This window comes from Plectropomus leopardus, chromosome 16 (genome assembly GCF_026936395.1).
Source record: "Plectropomus leopardus strain MGB_pleo_1.0 chromosome 16, ASM2693639v1, whole genome shotgun sequence".
NCBI classification, from domain to species: Eukaryota; Metazoa; Chordata; class Actinopteri; order Perciformes; family Serranidae; genus Plectropomus; species Plectropomus leopardus.
In genome coordinates this window covers 20,746,657-20,762,853 of record NC_142191.1, presented here as the reverse complement: position 1 = coordinate 20,762,853, position 16,197 = coordinate 20,746,657, and the positions used below count along the sequence as shown (strand labels likewise).

At 39.5% G+C, this 16,197-nt stretch overlaps 1 protein-coding gene across 2 annotated transcripts in view; it reads left to right on the top strand.

Moving 5' to 3' along the window:
* Positions 1–16,197, top strand: part of ryr3 (ryanodine receptor 3) — a 142,353-nt gene that overhangs the window by 57,654 nt on the left and 68,502 nt on the right. For both annotated transcript variants that reach the window (XM_042503061.2, XM_088089330.1), the window contains 16 exons: positions 791–894; positions 1,374–1,457; positions 2,109–2,268; positions 2,433–2,577; positions 3,163–3,368; positions 4,270–4,444; positions 5,029–5,237; positions 5,979–6,142; positions 6,352–6,400; positions 6,498–6,658; positions 7,539–7,701; positions 9,575–9,661; positions 10,197–10,423; positions 11,569–11,781; positions 12,657–13,266; positions 14,091–14,291. In XM_042503061.2, coding sequence (XP_042358995.2) covers positions 791–894; positions 1,374–1,457; positions 2,109–2,268; positions 2,433–2,577; positions 3,163–3,368; positions 4,270–4,444; positions 5,029–5,237; positions 5,979–6,142; positions 6,352–6,400; positions 6,498–6,658; positions 7,539–7,701; positions 9,575–9,661; positions 10,197–10,423; positions 11,569–11,781; positions 12,657–13,266; positions 14,091–14,291 — 2,958 coding nt within the window. The remainder of the gene's footprint in view (positions 1–790; positions 895–1,373; positions 1,458–2,108; positions 2,269–2,432; positions 2,578–3,162; positions 3,369–4,269; positions 4,445–5,028; positions 5,238–5,978; positions 6,143–6,351; positions 6,401–6,497; positions 6,659–7,538; positions 7,702–9,574; positions 9,662–10,196; positions 10,424–11,568; positions 11,782–12,656; positions 13,267–14,090; positions 14,292–16,197) is intronic.

Genomic DNA, 16,197 nt, shown 5'->3' with positions numbered 1-16,197 from the left:
ATCCAGATATATGTGAAAATAAGATGGCTGTATACACGCTTAAATTACTGTTCATTAAATAGAGTCTGGTGGGAATGGTGATGGCGATTTTTGGGCCGTTTCTGGTTTAACAAATTGGTATCTGACTCTTTAACAAAAAGGTCTATTTGTCTGACTAATAATCGGAATATGTCAGAAAAAAAAACCCAAAAGCACTTCTAATGGGTGTAAATTGACAGCATGAACATACTCAGAGTGGTTACATTTGGGCATTTTCACCTCTGCTGGCTGCTTTGCTCCCGCTCAAAACTGGACCAGTTTAAAAACCGTTAATCTCATTCATCATTTATGCACAAACATGGGAAAATAGGGTTCTGGTTGAAAAATTCCAAACTTACCGTTTAACCTTTGACTAACACAAGATCACCAGAGAAAGAGTCACTTATTGAGAGTCTGTGCGCAGTAGAAAACTCGTCTAAGTTGACTGGATCACAGACAGCTGAGCCTGCTGTGACTCTTCTCTGAGCTGATTCAGGCTTATCTCTGCTTCATTAAAAAAATAACACCTGAGGCCTGAATTAGTTCAAGTGGAAAAAAATTGCATCAGTCAACGTCCACTGCAGATAAATTAGGTGGCAGTCTAGGTATTTTAATTCTCTGAATACTAAGCCACGGTTAGTCATATTTTCCTTTGGGGTGTGTTGCAATTATCGACAGACGGGCTCAAAGACCAAAAGAAAGAGAAAAATAATCCACATTTATTACTGTGACATGAAACATTTAATAATGACACTGACTGCTCTCTCCTCAGGTTCGTGATGACAACAAGAGGCAGCACCCTTGCCTTGTGGATTTCGGCAAGCTGCCTGAAACTGAAAGGAACTACAACGTGCAGATGTCTAGTGAAACACTTAAGTAAGGCCGGGCAGTTTGCTAAATAATCCAATTACTTATTCATACAATTGCCTCTGCTTCTTGCTGAATGCTGGAGCGAGAGCAGATTAGGGCTCAGATTAAAGGAGTGCCTTTAATGACTTGCATCTCCTGAGTGAATTCAAGTATTGATTTTTTCAGAAATCTTGGGTCCAAAGCTTATTTGAGCCAACTACTGAGTCATCTTACTGTAAAAACATTTGGCCTGCCTCAATAAGGCCAAGCCAAATGCTCAATAACTGCCATGTATCCACACAGCCATATCCAGCCACTATTCACAGTGTAACTATTGATCGACTGAGATTTATCAATAGCTAATGAGCTGTGTTGAAAATGTAGCAGTCTCTCAATGGCTTGGGCTGGTGTAAGGTTAAAACATATTTATCTTATAAAGTGTAATGAGGCTTGGGTATCAATATCAGCTGTGGTTCTTCTGTTTTAAATGTTTGTTTGATCCTCAGGACCCTGTTGGCTCTTGGATGTCATGTTGCCCAGGTCAATGTTCATGCCGAGGACGATCTGAAGAAAATCAAACTTCCCAAAGAGTGAGTTAGCAGTTTCTTTTCTTTCTTTTATCACAGCCTCATGAATATCAAGAAACAAATCTGATGCATTTTGGTTTGTGTTACATCATCCTATTGAAGGAATCTATAAGTTTTGGGACATCCCTGTCGCAGCATTATTGGTAGATTTACTAACATTGATAACAGTTGCACATTTTTGTAAGAAAGAAGGTTCGGGAAAAGGTTTGATTTAGGTAACAAAGACATTGCTGTTTACTTTGATTGTAGTCTTCCCACTCTAAATGACACTAATAATTAAACTGGCAGTCTAATTTCGCATAGTTTTTCGGGCTTTTTGATTGTTACTATATTCAAGCATCAATGTAATTAGATGATTTAATTATTTTTGCCACTGTCCACATCGTAGACTGCCAAACATCACATAAAGTCATTGCTTTATTTTAGTAATTTACTTTGTATTTATTGAGAAACTTGTTCTGAAATGTTATTCCCTTGCCCTGTGTTCAAGCTGTTATGTGATTGTTGGTTATTGGTCTTGTTACTAAAGATAGGGGGAAAAAAAGATTCGATAGGACATAATATTATCAGTTTTATATCTCTAGGGAAATGGGAACATGATTTTGATTAAATGCTAAAGTGCTTTTACTTCTTGTAATCTTTTTCCCACTGCAGCTATGTGATGTCTAATGGTTATAAGCCTGCGCCACTGGATCTCTCTGACGTGAAACTGACTGCAGGTCAGGAGGTTCTAGTTGATAAACTGGCCGAAAATGCACACAACGTGTGGGCCAAAGACAGAATTAAACAAGGATGGACCTATGGCATCCAGCAGGTAAAAGTCATTATTCTCGCCATTTAGAAAGGAACTGGCAGTATGCTAGTCTGGTCTTTATATTTGAGTGTATTTTTGTTGAGGCATTGTTATTTATATGCTTGTCTTTCTCCTACTTGCATATTTTCCGTAATGTATTAAGATATTTTTCTTGTTTGTGCCAGGATTTGAAGAGCAGGCGTAATCCTCGCCTGGTGCCATATGCTTTACTTGATGAGCGCACAAAGAAGTCCAACAGAGACAGTCTGAGAGAGGCCATCAGGACCATGGTTGGATATGGATACGACATCGACCCCCCAGACCAGGAAGGTGAGAACATGTTGCTGAGACAGCTTACACAAAACCCTCTTTCCTCCTGTTGGGCCAGTGAAACGTGTATATAATTATTTCACATGTTCAGGAGATTCAGTGTTTTCCAGTTGAGGTTTTTTGAGTGGTGATGTGCACAATCTTACAAAACATGCATTTCCAGTTTCAAACATAGTGTACTTAGTGGGATACTTTCGCTCGTGATGTTTTTGTTAAAACAACTATGGAAACAGTAGCTGATGTTACATTATTATTAAACTAGTATTACATTTTGCATTTGCATATTACATGTGCAGCCAGCAGCTATATGTTTTCTGGTTTTGTACAGTTGAAATCTATTCTACATCAGGATCTTTCTTTGGATATTGTATGCATTAATTGATATAGTATTATACTAACTGCATTACATATATTCATATTTAGTGGCATAGCCAATCATTTTAGTCAGATTACCTATAATTGTGTAATTATGATGATGATTTTAATGTTGCCTAAAATTAAGTACATATCCTGTTGGTGTCAGTTAACTTTTAGTGTACCTATAAAGTAAAAACATCATTATTTCCTGACTCTCCCTGTGCCTAGTCGTCCATGTGGTAGATGATCAAAGCATCGAGACCATCCGCTTCTTCCGCGTGGAGCAGACATATGCAGTGAAGACGGGAAAGTGGTACTTTGAGTTTGAGGCCCTGAGTGGAGGAGATATGAAAGTTGGCTGGGCCAGACCAGGCTGCAGGCCCGATGTGGAACTAGGAACGGATGACCAGGCCTTCGTCTTCGATGGATACAGGGTAAACCAGCTCTGTTTATGACACGTTGTAGTATTTTCCTTTAGCAGGAGCCATCATTTTTTTCTCCATCCCTGCCGCATCACAATGTTTAAACAGAATTTCCAGGGTCATGAAATGCCTGGAAAATTATAAAAGTAGGAAATCAATTTTACAGGCCTGGAAATGGTTTAATGTAGAAATTTTTAGAAAAGTTTTGAATATACATTTTTTTTCGGCTATTGTTTTAATTATATCCATAAAATACTCAAAACATGACGACTCTTATTCAAAATCCGCTATATAAAATCTATTGCTGCGCTGTGTGACCATTTATTGGATCTTTGTTTTTCTATCCCCCCAAAAGAGGCGTGGCCTTGAAGTACGGTATGTGCCAGTCTGGTCTATAGGCATATACAGCTGGTTGGCGGCAGGAATGTCAACCTTGCGAGTAAAGATAGCAAGCTTTAGCAGTTTGCTTATCTGTAAACGCCTGGGAAGTGCATGTTCCTACGCCTACCCATTTGCTGTCTAAAAAAAGGTTATGGAAATGAGGGAAAATGTCATGAAAAAATTATGGAAAGGTTGTGAAGATGCATTAGTAAAATTGTGTGGAAACCCTGTTTAAAGGAAATAATTACAATTTTTATTTACTTTAAAAGTTTGCAGAGGGCACAATACTGATTATGATCAGTTTAATATGAGATAGATTTTAGATCTTGGTGGAGAAAAAACGTTATTTATTCCAAAACAGACATTAATGGCCAATTTTTATGCTTCCTTGACAAAAAAAATCTTTTATTGAGTTATCAAGATAATATTATTGGTTCCATAATTTTTTGGAAACTTGTACAGTAGGATCAGTTTGATCATGAAAGTTATGTTAGCATGTTGCAAAAACTTCAAGCTTTGTCTTTTTCTTAAGGGTCGACGTATGCATGTAGGCAGCCGCTACTTTGGACAACCTTGGAAAAAGGGTGATGTGGTTGGTTGCATGATCAACATGGAGGACAAATCCATGATTTTCACCCTGAATGGAGAGCTCTTGATCACCAGCAAGGGCTCTGAGCTTTGCTTCACTGATTTTGAGACCGAGGACGGTAGGTTTCCATAATCCAGTGAACTTTAGTGTTAATTCATTCATTTATTCTCTGTGTGTTTCATTCACAGTATCTCTAGAGGTTGGACAGGATTTGTTTGGCATTTGGCATGAGGCAAAACAAACAACAACAAAAAAAATAAAACAGCAGAATATGCTAATGATGTTGCAATTTAATGAGGTCCATTGTGGCATTGGCCCATTACTCTGTAAATGAAGCATCCTTTAGGACAAGACAGATAGTCACATTGGAATAAAGTTAAGTGATTCAAATTAATTGTTATAGCTGATGTGTGACACATTCTGCTTTGTCGACAGTTTACATACATAACAGTGCAGTGATGAGATTTTCAAAGAAAGAGTGGACTAATTAAATGTAGCTCTTGAGGACAGAGAGACAGACCACTTTGTTTGTAGCAGGGAAACATCTGAGTTACTTTTTCATTAAATGTGCAAAGAAAACTTTTCCAACTTAGTTTGTCTCACATTGCAAAAAGAGATGGCATGACTGGATGAGATTTCGCTGTCTAGTGCGGACCAATATTGACCTGGGAAACAAACCAATAACTAATAACTCTTCTCCAGGTTTCATCCCTGTGTGCAGTTTGGGCATGTCTCAGATTGGACACATGAACCTGGGCAAGGACGCCAGCACTTTTAAGTACTACACCATGTGTGGTCTCCAGGAAGGCTTTGAGCCCTTCGGTGTCAACATGAACAGGGAGATCACCATGTGGTTCAGCAAGCGCCTTCCCACCTTTGTCAACATACCTGAAGACCACATGCATATTGAGGTGAAGAGGCATTTTTCATTATTAATATTTTTGCTGTTGGTATTGATCAGAAGGTCTGCACATTATATTAAAAGCTCTCGGTAATTGTAATTGTGCAACATTTTAATCTAACAGAGGCCTTCGCCAGGCATTGTCACTTCTGTTAGATCGAAACATTTGACAGCTAATATAACTGGTAGCTTTTAATGAAGTGTGCTGCCCTCCTGTCTGATTCTATTTTTGTCTGTCAAGTTTTTATTCATTTAAATGGTCATTAAAACATGCTAACTTTATAGAATTTATACAAAGATACAAATGATGTACAGTACATATAAGAGGATCCACAGTCAAAAAAAAAATCAAACCAAATTAGACAAACTAGACCAAAATTAAAGGAAAAAGGCCTCCGTCTGCTTCTCTATGAAATAGCTTTTTCATTTTCTTCCAAAAATGTGATATTTCTTCAAGGATTGTAGTTTGACAGTTTGGGCTCCTTGCGAGCTGCTACAGTATGATGGCCCATCACAAAGGGGAGGGGCATAGCAAAGGGTGAATTTTCCTGTTTTGTTTATGGCAACAGGGATTCTCATTTGGATGATACTGGTAACATGCAGTTTTGATAATTAGTGAAAGTTTCTAGCCTGCACTATGCATACAATAATTACTATAATGAACAGAGCTGCAGGAGTTGATTGACAATTCGATGTTCTGCATCGATCACCCTCTTTGGATTCTTAATCCCTCCCTCTCCTAAATCCTCAGGTGACAAGGATCGACGGAACAGTAGACAGTCCTCCTTGCCTCAAGGTCACCCACAAGACGTTTGGCACACAGAATAGCAATACTGACATGACCTACTGTCGACTGAGCATGCCTGTGGAGTTCTACTCTGCAGACAAGATCCTGGACGAATCACTGAAACTCAGGTCAGACATAAGCGTGGCTCTGGCACAGCAGTGGAAAAAATTGTCGTGTTGCAAATAAAACTATAATTATGAAGGAACAGCAGTGGAATTGTTCAAATATTCCACCCGCAATTTCAGATTGATCCATTTGATCATTTTGTCATAATTTGAACCCATTCGCTCTGCCTGGCAACTGTTGTATAACTGCTGCTGTATTTTTCTCTCTGCAGCCATCCGCCAAAAGAAGATGGAACTGTTGACTATGGAAGCATCACAACTGTAAATCAACTGGAGAAACATCAGACAACATTTTTTATGGATGACTGCTCTCTGTTTAACAAGGTTAACCTATAGTGCTATGTGTGTTTTATTGCAGTACTACCACTCGGTGAGAGTGTTTGCTGGACAGGACCCTGCGTCAGTGTGGGTGGGTTGGGTCACACCGGACTATCATTACTATAGCAAGAACTTCAGCCTCAGCAAGATGCGAACAGTCACCGTCACCCTGGGAGACGAGAGGGGCCGCGTCCATGAGAGGCAAGTTCATAGAAGTTCACAGGATTTCATTAAACATAGAAAGGTTATGTAACTAAGGAGAGTCAGCAGACCTGCTGGGTTCTTCAAAGAAATTTGGGAGTATCTGGAAATATCAAAAATGTACCCCTTTACATTAATTTGGGCGAGGTCATACTATACTGTTTATGCAATATTGTTTAAGGGCCAAGGTGTGAATCTTGTTCTGTAGAGAGCACCCGAGGACACTGATTTCTGTCTTCTTTTTTTTTAGAAATGAATTTCCTTGTGATATTCATGTGTTTTATTACAATAATCTTTCACTTTTCTAATTAGCATGCTAAAGGCCAGGTCAAAGTAAAAATCATTAAGTTGATTTATTAAAGTAGGGTACAGCTGGGTGTTACTAGAGATTGTAAAAAGCTTAAAAATTATTGATGGGATAAAGATAGCAAAGAATTCCAAAGACTCCAGGTGATCTGGCAGAATTGTGCTACCAAAAAAATCAACATGACTCCTAGTATATCATCATCAATAACATTGTTTCCAGTCAAGCCCATAAAAATAAATTGCTTACTTACAATTATGGTAAACTTACACTCCTAATATGACCTTGGGGTAGCACTGCATCTTCGGCTGAAGAACCAGAGACATATTGACGAATCTTTTATCAACCTGTTTCCATTCTCCTTCAGTATTCAGGGGAGAAACGCTTCTCTGTGTAACAGAATGAATATGAATGAGGCAAGAGCCACAAGTCAACACAGATCGATGAATGCGGCACATAATGAAAAGATATTGTGCACAAGTTAGTTATTTTTCAGTCGTCTTTGTTGTCCTGCGGTTGTTCATATTCACATAGATCTATTAGTGCCAAGCTCATTTTCTGCTATTGTTGCTGCAGTGTCCAGAGGAGTAACTGCTACATGGTGTGTGCAGCGGATGCAGTCGGCCCGTCTTCCTCCAGCCGCGCCAATTCTGACCTAGAGATCGGCTGTCTGATCGACCTGGCCACTGGCCTTGTGTCTTTCACTTCGAACGGCAAGGAGCTGTCCACAACATATCAGGTAAATAAGGATAACTGCACAGTTGGGTGCAGAGGGCTAAGGTACAAGGGCATCGCTCCTCATAAACTTGAGTATGTGCACTCATTATGTCTGTATCCTGTGCTACCTATACAGTATTTTTCCTGTTTACCTGCTGCTGTAAGAGTAAAACATCCCACTGGGATTAATCAAGTACTCCATCAGTCCATCCATTCTTTTATCCATCTATCGAGCCATAAATTGGCATACAGCTTTTGTTTACCAGTCCATCTAAAAAGCAAAAAGCAAAGGAGTCAAATGTTGTTGAATTTTAGGTTACTACTCCAGCTCCATAACAATTACATTCAGAGAACTTTTGAATGTTCTAATAAATCTTTGGGATGATGGCACGAAAAGATATTTGTATTGCCTACACGCACTCAAAATACTTTCTCTTCTATCTTCCCTTCAGGAAACAAAAACAAATTTGCGCTGCAGTAAATTAGACCTGCAGAAAGGCAGTTAGGAAATTACACAGTTGAATTCTCATCTGTTTTCAATACCAGTCTTAACAAAGACCAACATCTGCTCAGTAATCCTCGTTGTGCTTCGCTGATCTCAGGTTTTTAATGCATCACGCTGAATACCTGACTAGACCACAAAATGATGCCTTGAGAAGCTTCTATCACCCAAGTGCTCTATTCTTTATTTCTGTTATTGTCTCCGGTCTCCTCTCTTCTTCCCATTCCTTGATTTAGTCATGAATTGGCTTTTTTTTTTTAAAGGGGAAGTCCTCTGAGAGAATCAGAAAGCTTTTAACTTGATGAAAAGCTTCTTGTCCTGTTTTTGCTTTAGTTGTTTTTCCTTTCTCTTCGTATATATCTTCTGTGTCTGATGGCTGTCATCAGAACACCAACTGATGTTCATTGAACTCGGATTTTAAATGCCAACTAATCCATGGGCTTAGAGGTTAAAAGCCTTCTGACATTTATTGAATTTGCCACCAGAACAGACACTAGAAAGAGCTGAATGCTAAGCATTAGATGCACAACAAGCTGATAAAAGAATTACCCGTGGTTTTAGCTTCCACAAAGGGGTTAGTTCAGGACAGATGTGACTCTGTTATAGGGCTCTAACAGTTTGCGTAGTTATACTAAACCGCCACGTACACGGGTCATGGTCTGGTATATACAGCTGCGTGTAGAATTCATGGTATGCAAAAAGAGACATGTAATGTTCACACACAAGTTCCACCCGGAAACTTATAGCTGTATGCTGTTCAGCCACACTATTGGAAGATGAAATGGTGAGAAGATCCGCCTGTGTGTTCCCTCTCAGCTACAGTAGAGAAGGAGTTGTGTTACGTTTTAGACAAGGATGGTGTGTTGGTGTGTTGTCACTCCACTGTTGTCGTGTATTTGAATTATATCCAACATGCTAATGTAAATTCTGCGGCATCACCTAGATGTGCCAATGACCTGTACCATAAATATTTGGGGTGCTGGGAATGTTAAAATTATTTGTAACACTCCTCTTTATGCGCAAGTAAAACATTTTAATATTCAATTTTTTTTTATTTAAATTTTTTTATAAAAGAAGAGATGCTTATTAGTTATAGAACTGAATTCATGAAACGTTATAGATGTATAGTTGAGATCACAATGAAGGTTTGATTTGAAGATGGGTGTGGTCGAAGCAAGGGCGCCCGAAAGAGGGTTGTAGGAATTATGGAAGGGACCAAACTGACTCCTAAGCTGGGGTATGAACCGAACTGTGACTTTTGTGTAGTAGTACACTCCTCCTCTATGAATCCCCATCATGCACCTCTCCTTCATGTCAGTGTGTTATTAAAACCCCTTTTGAATCAAAATGTTTAAATCTATCACGTTGATGCCTGAGCTTTGTTTATTTTCAGGTGGAGCCAAATACAAAGCTGTTCCCAGCTGTGTTTGTACGTCCCACCGGTGCAAACCTCTTCCAGTTTGAATTTGTCAAGATCAAGGTTTGTCTCTTTTCAAATCTAATACTATACAAAGCTTTGATATATGTTGTGTAGTAGTGGATGTTGGTATTACCAAAACAAATACAATGTGTTAAAGAATTATAATCTTCCTCATTAATTAATACCATAGTATATCTAACCTAATTTTCAGTGAACAGCAAATTCTGTCATTTTTGATGCCCCACATCCTCTAAATAGTCACCTAATGGTCAACAGACCCCAATCTGTGACCCATATTAGATGTCATAAATTATTCATTTGTCTGGACCTGATATAGAGACAGTTAAAATTAAACTTAGATAGAGATGTGTCTGTGTGTGTGTGTGTGTATATGTATATATTTAGACACACACACACACACACAGATAGATATGATTTGATTTCTTCCTCAGGGTCTCTACTGAAGGATCCACAGATTTCAATCACTTTGAAGTGTTTTCAGAATCTAATATTTGTTCAACAAATTTCGATCCATTTTGTTATCCTTATTGCATCTAATCCTTCATATCATTCCATCTTCTCCTTTTGCTCCCAGGATGCAATGCCACTCTCATCTGCCATATTTAAGAGCGAGCACAGGAACCCGGTGCCTCAGTGCCCACCGCGACTGGATGTGCAAACCATTGTGGCCGTGCTGTGGAGCCGGATGCCGAACACCTTCCTCAACGTGGAAACTGCGCGGGTCAGCGAGAGGCACGGCTGGGTGGTGCAGTGTCTGGAGCCGCTGGAGATGTTGGCCGTGCATATACCTGAGGAGAACAGGTGTGCAGCAAGGATTTGATGTCGGCTTAGAACACGTACTGTAAACACTTTCACCTACCGTATGCGACTCGTTCACTCCTGCAATGTTATTTCGTGTTTACGTCATCTAGAAAAAAAAAAAACCTCAGCCATATTAGAGCCAAAGCAGGTGCTTTATTGTGTTTATAATTTTTATTAGCAAGAAGCACGGACCTCCTATACACATTACTAATGAAAATCAATTCAGTGAATACATTGATAATCACACTATTTATCACCATAGTAAAGATTAAAAGAATCTGCATCAGAGAAATGTTGTCATCAGTGCAAGCGTTGTCAATATTAAGACCACATTTCCCCCATATGCATAAAAAGAATTAAGTTTAAAGTTTTTCACTCATGATATGGTTATTTACTTTAGGTTCCCTGTTCAGGAGTTAATGTGTTAATGATTTAGAAATTATTGATTTTAATGCTTAAAGTTGAGAAAATTCAATTTTTGTCTATATGATATGCAGGTACAGTTAGAGGCACCCTATGTCAGTTTACCATGTGGGATTGTTTGTCACTTTGTAAACCTGCTCACCAGCAAAAATGAAGGTAAAAGTCAATGTCAGGTTCACTGTCATTTGGTGGTTCACCTTGCTGTATTTGCGTTTTTACGGCGCTGTGTATCTTGATCACTGCTGCTTACGGCTTGGCACCTAGTCGTGACTTTTTTATAAATCCCTGACATCTCCTGAGTGCTGTGGGGTAACACGCCTATAAATGTCCCGTACACAGCAAATAGGAGGAAACTAAGAAAGTAAGTCTATACAGTGTTGTTACATTATATATTAACAGTAAATTCTATGAAAAAGTAAACAGACCTTCTGCCAAGATTGTTTTGTCCACTAATAATGGAGTAATAAGTAATAAAAATGGAATGTCTGCTTTTATCTAATTGAGCAAATTAAACACCTGACCGATCAATAATCTTTGTCATAGTGTCGCAAAATTTATACTTAAATTGAAACCAATCCACCAAACAACATTGGCAGGCAAAGTTATTATGGTGTATGAGTGGTATATCATTTGCCATATTGAATGTCTAGTTTGCTGCCTCGTATATGCTGCTGGAGTGTAAATACCTGAAATGACAATATGCCTTTCCTGCTGTCTTCTAGGTGTTTGGACATCCTGGAGTTATCTGAGCATGAAGACCTGAGAAAATTTCATTACCACACACTGAAGCTGTACTGTGCCCTCTGTGCCCTGGGAAACACCCGAGTTGCTCACGCCCTCTGCAGCCACCTGGACCAATCACAGCTTCTCTACACCATCGACAACCAGTACCTCTCTGGCATGCTGAGAGAGGGCTTCTACAATGTCCTTATCAGGTGCCGTACTCTGTTTAAACACATCATATTCAGATAATTACTTTTTGAATCTAACTGATGATTTTGTTTTTGATTTATTTATTTTATTCACATTTACCTTGATGACATTATTTGTCTGCGTTTGAGCAATGGAAGAGTAGAAATTGTCATGTGGAAAATATAATAAATGCTGCTGTCAGTGATACAGAATGGAAGTCTACAGTGCTGCAAGTGTCAAAATTTAACCATCTCAACTTTGATGTGCAGAAGAAAAATTGGCAATATTTTACTCATCAGAGAATCTAATAATGAACAGTTATATTATTGTAACTTATTACAACATCAACTGCTGCATTATTTACTGATGGAGTGATGGAGCCACACACCAGAACACCACAAGCTACAGTGTAATCCGGTGTAATTGAGTCTGGTTTCCTCACATAATTTCAATCAATTTACGGCCGAACGACAGACACACATAATTGGGATAAATCATACATTGTGAATTTCACCTGCTACTTTGGAGACATCTTGCTTAACCTCCATTATTACTGAGAATGCAATTTTAAGTTAACATCCTTGCAGATGGGGAGTTTTGTTTGAAAACTATGATTATGGGTCACAAATAGTTTGAGAACTCAGCAGCTCAGCAGCTAGTCAGGTAATTGCTGACTCACTGGTATTGATCAACAACGCTGTCACCTCCCTCAGATTTATTATGGTAATTTTGTGCTGTGGAGCCGTACAAATCTTGCCAATTGCTCATTTATCCCACTAAGGGAGGGATATTTTTAAACCTAGACCTAGAATACTGAACGGTTATTTCCTGATAAGTATAATGGCCAGTGACTCCAGGTGTGCATGATGATTAAACTGATTCTTCTTCTCACTGCCAGCATCCATCTTGAAACAGCAAAGGAGGCTCGCCTAATGATGAACAACGAGTTCATCATCCCTGTGACGGACGAGACTCGCTCCATCAAGTTGTTCCCCGATGAGTCCAAGCGGCACTCACTGCCTGGTGTTGGCCTGAGCACCTCCCTCAAACCTCGGGTTAACTTCTCTGCCGTCGGCATCATCAGCTCAAAGCGGCATCAGTATCTTTACAGCCCCCAGATTCCTCTGGGTACCCTGAAAGAGAAAGCCATCAGCATGCTCACTGAGGCCGTGCAGGGCGGAGGCACACACATCCGAGACCCGGTAGGCGGCAGCGTGGAGTATCAGTTCGTCCCCATCCTGAAGCTGATTGGAACGCTGTTGATTATGGGAGTCCTAACCAGTGAGGAGGTGAGGCTGATTCTCCTCCTGATTGATCCCAATGTGTTCGGAGACCCCAAGGACGGTGAGGAAGCCAAGGGGGATGAGGTGGCCGTGGCGGGGGAAAAGGAGGAAGTGAGCAAGAACGAGGAGAAGGCCGTGGAGGCAGGAGAGGAGGAGACGAAGGAGAGTAAAGCACCGGTCAAAGGTCTGCTGGAGAAGTCGTTGCCCGAGTCTGTCAAACGCCAGGTGATGGAAATGATCGTAAAAAACATGCACACACGTGTATAGTTTGTTGTTTTTTAACAATATCTTTTATTCATGTTTTTCAGTTATAACAGATATTATATATAAATAAATATAGTCTTGGCAGCATATATGGTGAAATGGAAATGCAAGCCCAAAACAAATGGAAGAAACAAAAATCCCATTCAAGAAAACAAAACAAAACCAGAAAACAAAAACAAAGCAACAACAAATAGATATAAAAGAACAAAAAAAAAACAGATATAAAATAGATAATACAGTAGTTACAATGTACAGACATCTTGAAGATTGCATGTGCTACAACACTTCTGCATTCTTATTTTCAATTGCTCCGACCCCACTCACATACACACATATATAGTACATAAAACTAAGTCTCCCAATTAATATTCCACGGTTTTAATTGCATTTAAATTTTCCCCGTTGTATTTGCCTTTATCGGTTTTGGTACACTAATTCCTCATTTGTCAGCAATTCTGAGTTTTCATAAATTGTCTCTCACTGAGAAGTGACTCCATGAGTGCAAAGTAAGGCTGCGGTTGAATACTAATGTTTCTATCAATGAAGAAAAGTCCACAATGCTTGAGAAAAACTTGAGAAAAACAGCTTTAATCATTGCATTATGGAGATGGAGGCAGAACATCTCTTAGAAATGACAACAATGTGTGAGGTTTACTGATATGAAAACAATCTCATTGACAACCAAATCAAACAATACAGACACAGGGAACAAGAAACTTTTTCTCTAAATGTATTCTGGATTGCCATTCTTTCTAAATGAATGTCTTTGAATTGGTTCCCATCAGATGTGTGAGCTGCTGCACTACTTCTGTGACTGTGAGCTGAAGCACCGCATCGAGGCCATCGTCTCCTTCTCTGACAGCTTCGTGTCCAAACTGCAGTTCAACCAGAAGTTCCGTTACAATGAGCTGATGCAGGCGCTCAACATGTCCGCCGCCGTCACTGCCAAGAAGACTAAAGAGTTCCGTTCGCCCCCGCAAGAGCAGGTACAGCGTATGAGAAAATTGTTTAAATCCTGTTTGAGATGTTACTTATGTTCAGAGTGGTTTAAGGTATTACATTAGAACCAAAACCCCCAAATTGATCGCTCAAGCCTCGGTGGAACCTTTGACCTTGGTTGGATCAGAGTTAGATGCAGAGACTGGAGTACAGCGTTTGTAATTCTCTGAGAGCCTTTTAAGTTTTCAGATGTTTCCTAACTATATTTTCAGCTGGTATCCCCAAAGAGTAAATTGGACCATAAGTGAGGCTAAATTGAACTTAAAGATGTCTGTGCACTGAGAGTTAAATGACCGACATTTAAGAATGAAAAATTGTTATTAGTCCTAAAGGAGAAATTTGCATTTTACTGCATTACAGGTTAGGATGCATTGTGTGAAAACTGTGGAAACAGCATCAGTCCATTACTATGCCTTCACGATGGTGACAGTCCCATTTTTATTATATCTTAACAACGCCTTGACAGAATTTCACTCGGCCTCAACGATGAACTGACGAGAATTTGTTGGCCAAAGGTCAAATATCAAAGTACACAGTACAAGTACATTGTATATGTGATAAATTTGGTTTAATTAGTTATCTGATGCTGTAAAAAGGAGTTTTACTTCATCATTGACAGCAGTGTGTGCTGTTTGTGATTGGTCAAACAACAGACACTAGATACCACTGAGAGTGCTACAGTGCTGACTCTGGCTCCAAATGACTTCACTAGCTCAAGATGGCAGCAGCTATATCCATGATATCTCTGCTTCACTTTTGTACAGTGGGAGGACGTGGAGAAGCATTGCTTGACAGTTATTACAATCGGGACACACATAGAAGTAACTTAACTGCAACTTGACTTGTTGGCAGAGTCATGCAACCGTGGGTTGGTAATTCTAGTTTTACTGGTTAGCCTTCAAATTGTTTGCAAGGTTCAGTGCAGGTTTTTAAAAAGAAAACACCTAGCAGATTATTAAAGTGCTAGATTCTACAAAAAATACCTCTTTGACAAGGGTGTAGATGCTGTTTGGAATCTTAAATCAAACCAGCTGACAGAGCAGTCTGTGCCATCTGAACCTTTCAGACCAAAATAATCCCCACGAGGGTTTATTCGCTCTCACAACAGATGTTGGAGCAATCGTCTTTTTTCACTTTTAGAGGTCAGACTCAGGTTTCATTTGGCCATGCCATCAGGGTAGTGGTCAAACTGTGGGTAGACTGGACTGTGTAACCCACATTGTTTGTTTGGATCCACGTTAGTAATTCTAGTAACAGCTACTCATCGAAAGATCCACAATAAGGATCGAATTAAAATTATTAGCACAATGAATAAGCTAAAATTGGCTGATATGTTGGTCTGGCTCTATAATTATGTCATGTGTATACTTCAGTTTTAAAATACAAAAGCACAGAAGCGGTTTAAATATTTGTCAAGACCCTATGATTAAATTTTGGATATTGCTGCTAAGTGGCTCACTAGAGCACAAACTGAGGAGTATTCATGGATCTCAGTCCTCCCTCACACAGCATGCTTTCAGTGTTTTTCAGCCCAGTGTGTAATAACTGCGTCAGAACACTAAAGTCCCAGGGGCTCAGATCTTTGTACCTAATGAGAAGGCCCCTTTTTAACACCCATATCTCTTTCAACGTGTCTCAGAGCCAGTGCAGAGGAGGAGAGTGGTACAACATTATTCTTCCTGCCCATTAGCCAAAAAGAGTCACTTCTTTTCTGTTTGTGTTCAGATCACTTGCTTTTATGCCGAATAGAGTTATTGCATACAACACAACACTTAAAGTGGAAGCCAAAAGTTTGTATCTGCACTACTGCAAAGCTTTTTATGCTCACAAAAATTTAATTGCACTTCCTCTGAGCTGTAAAACCTTGCAGATAAGCACATGCCTTTAGCTCCA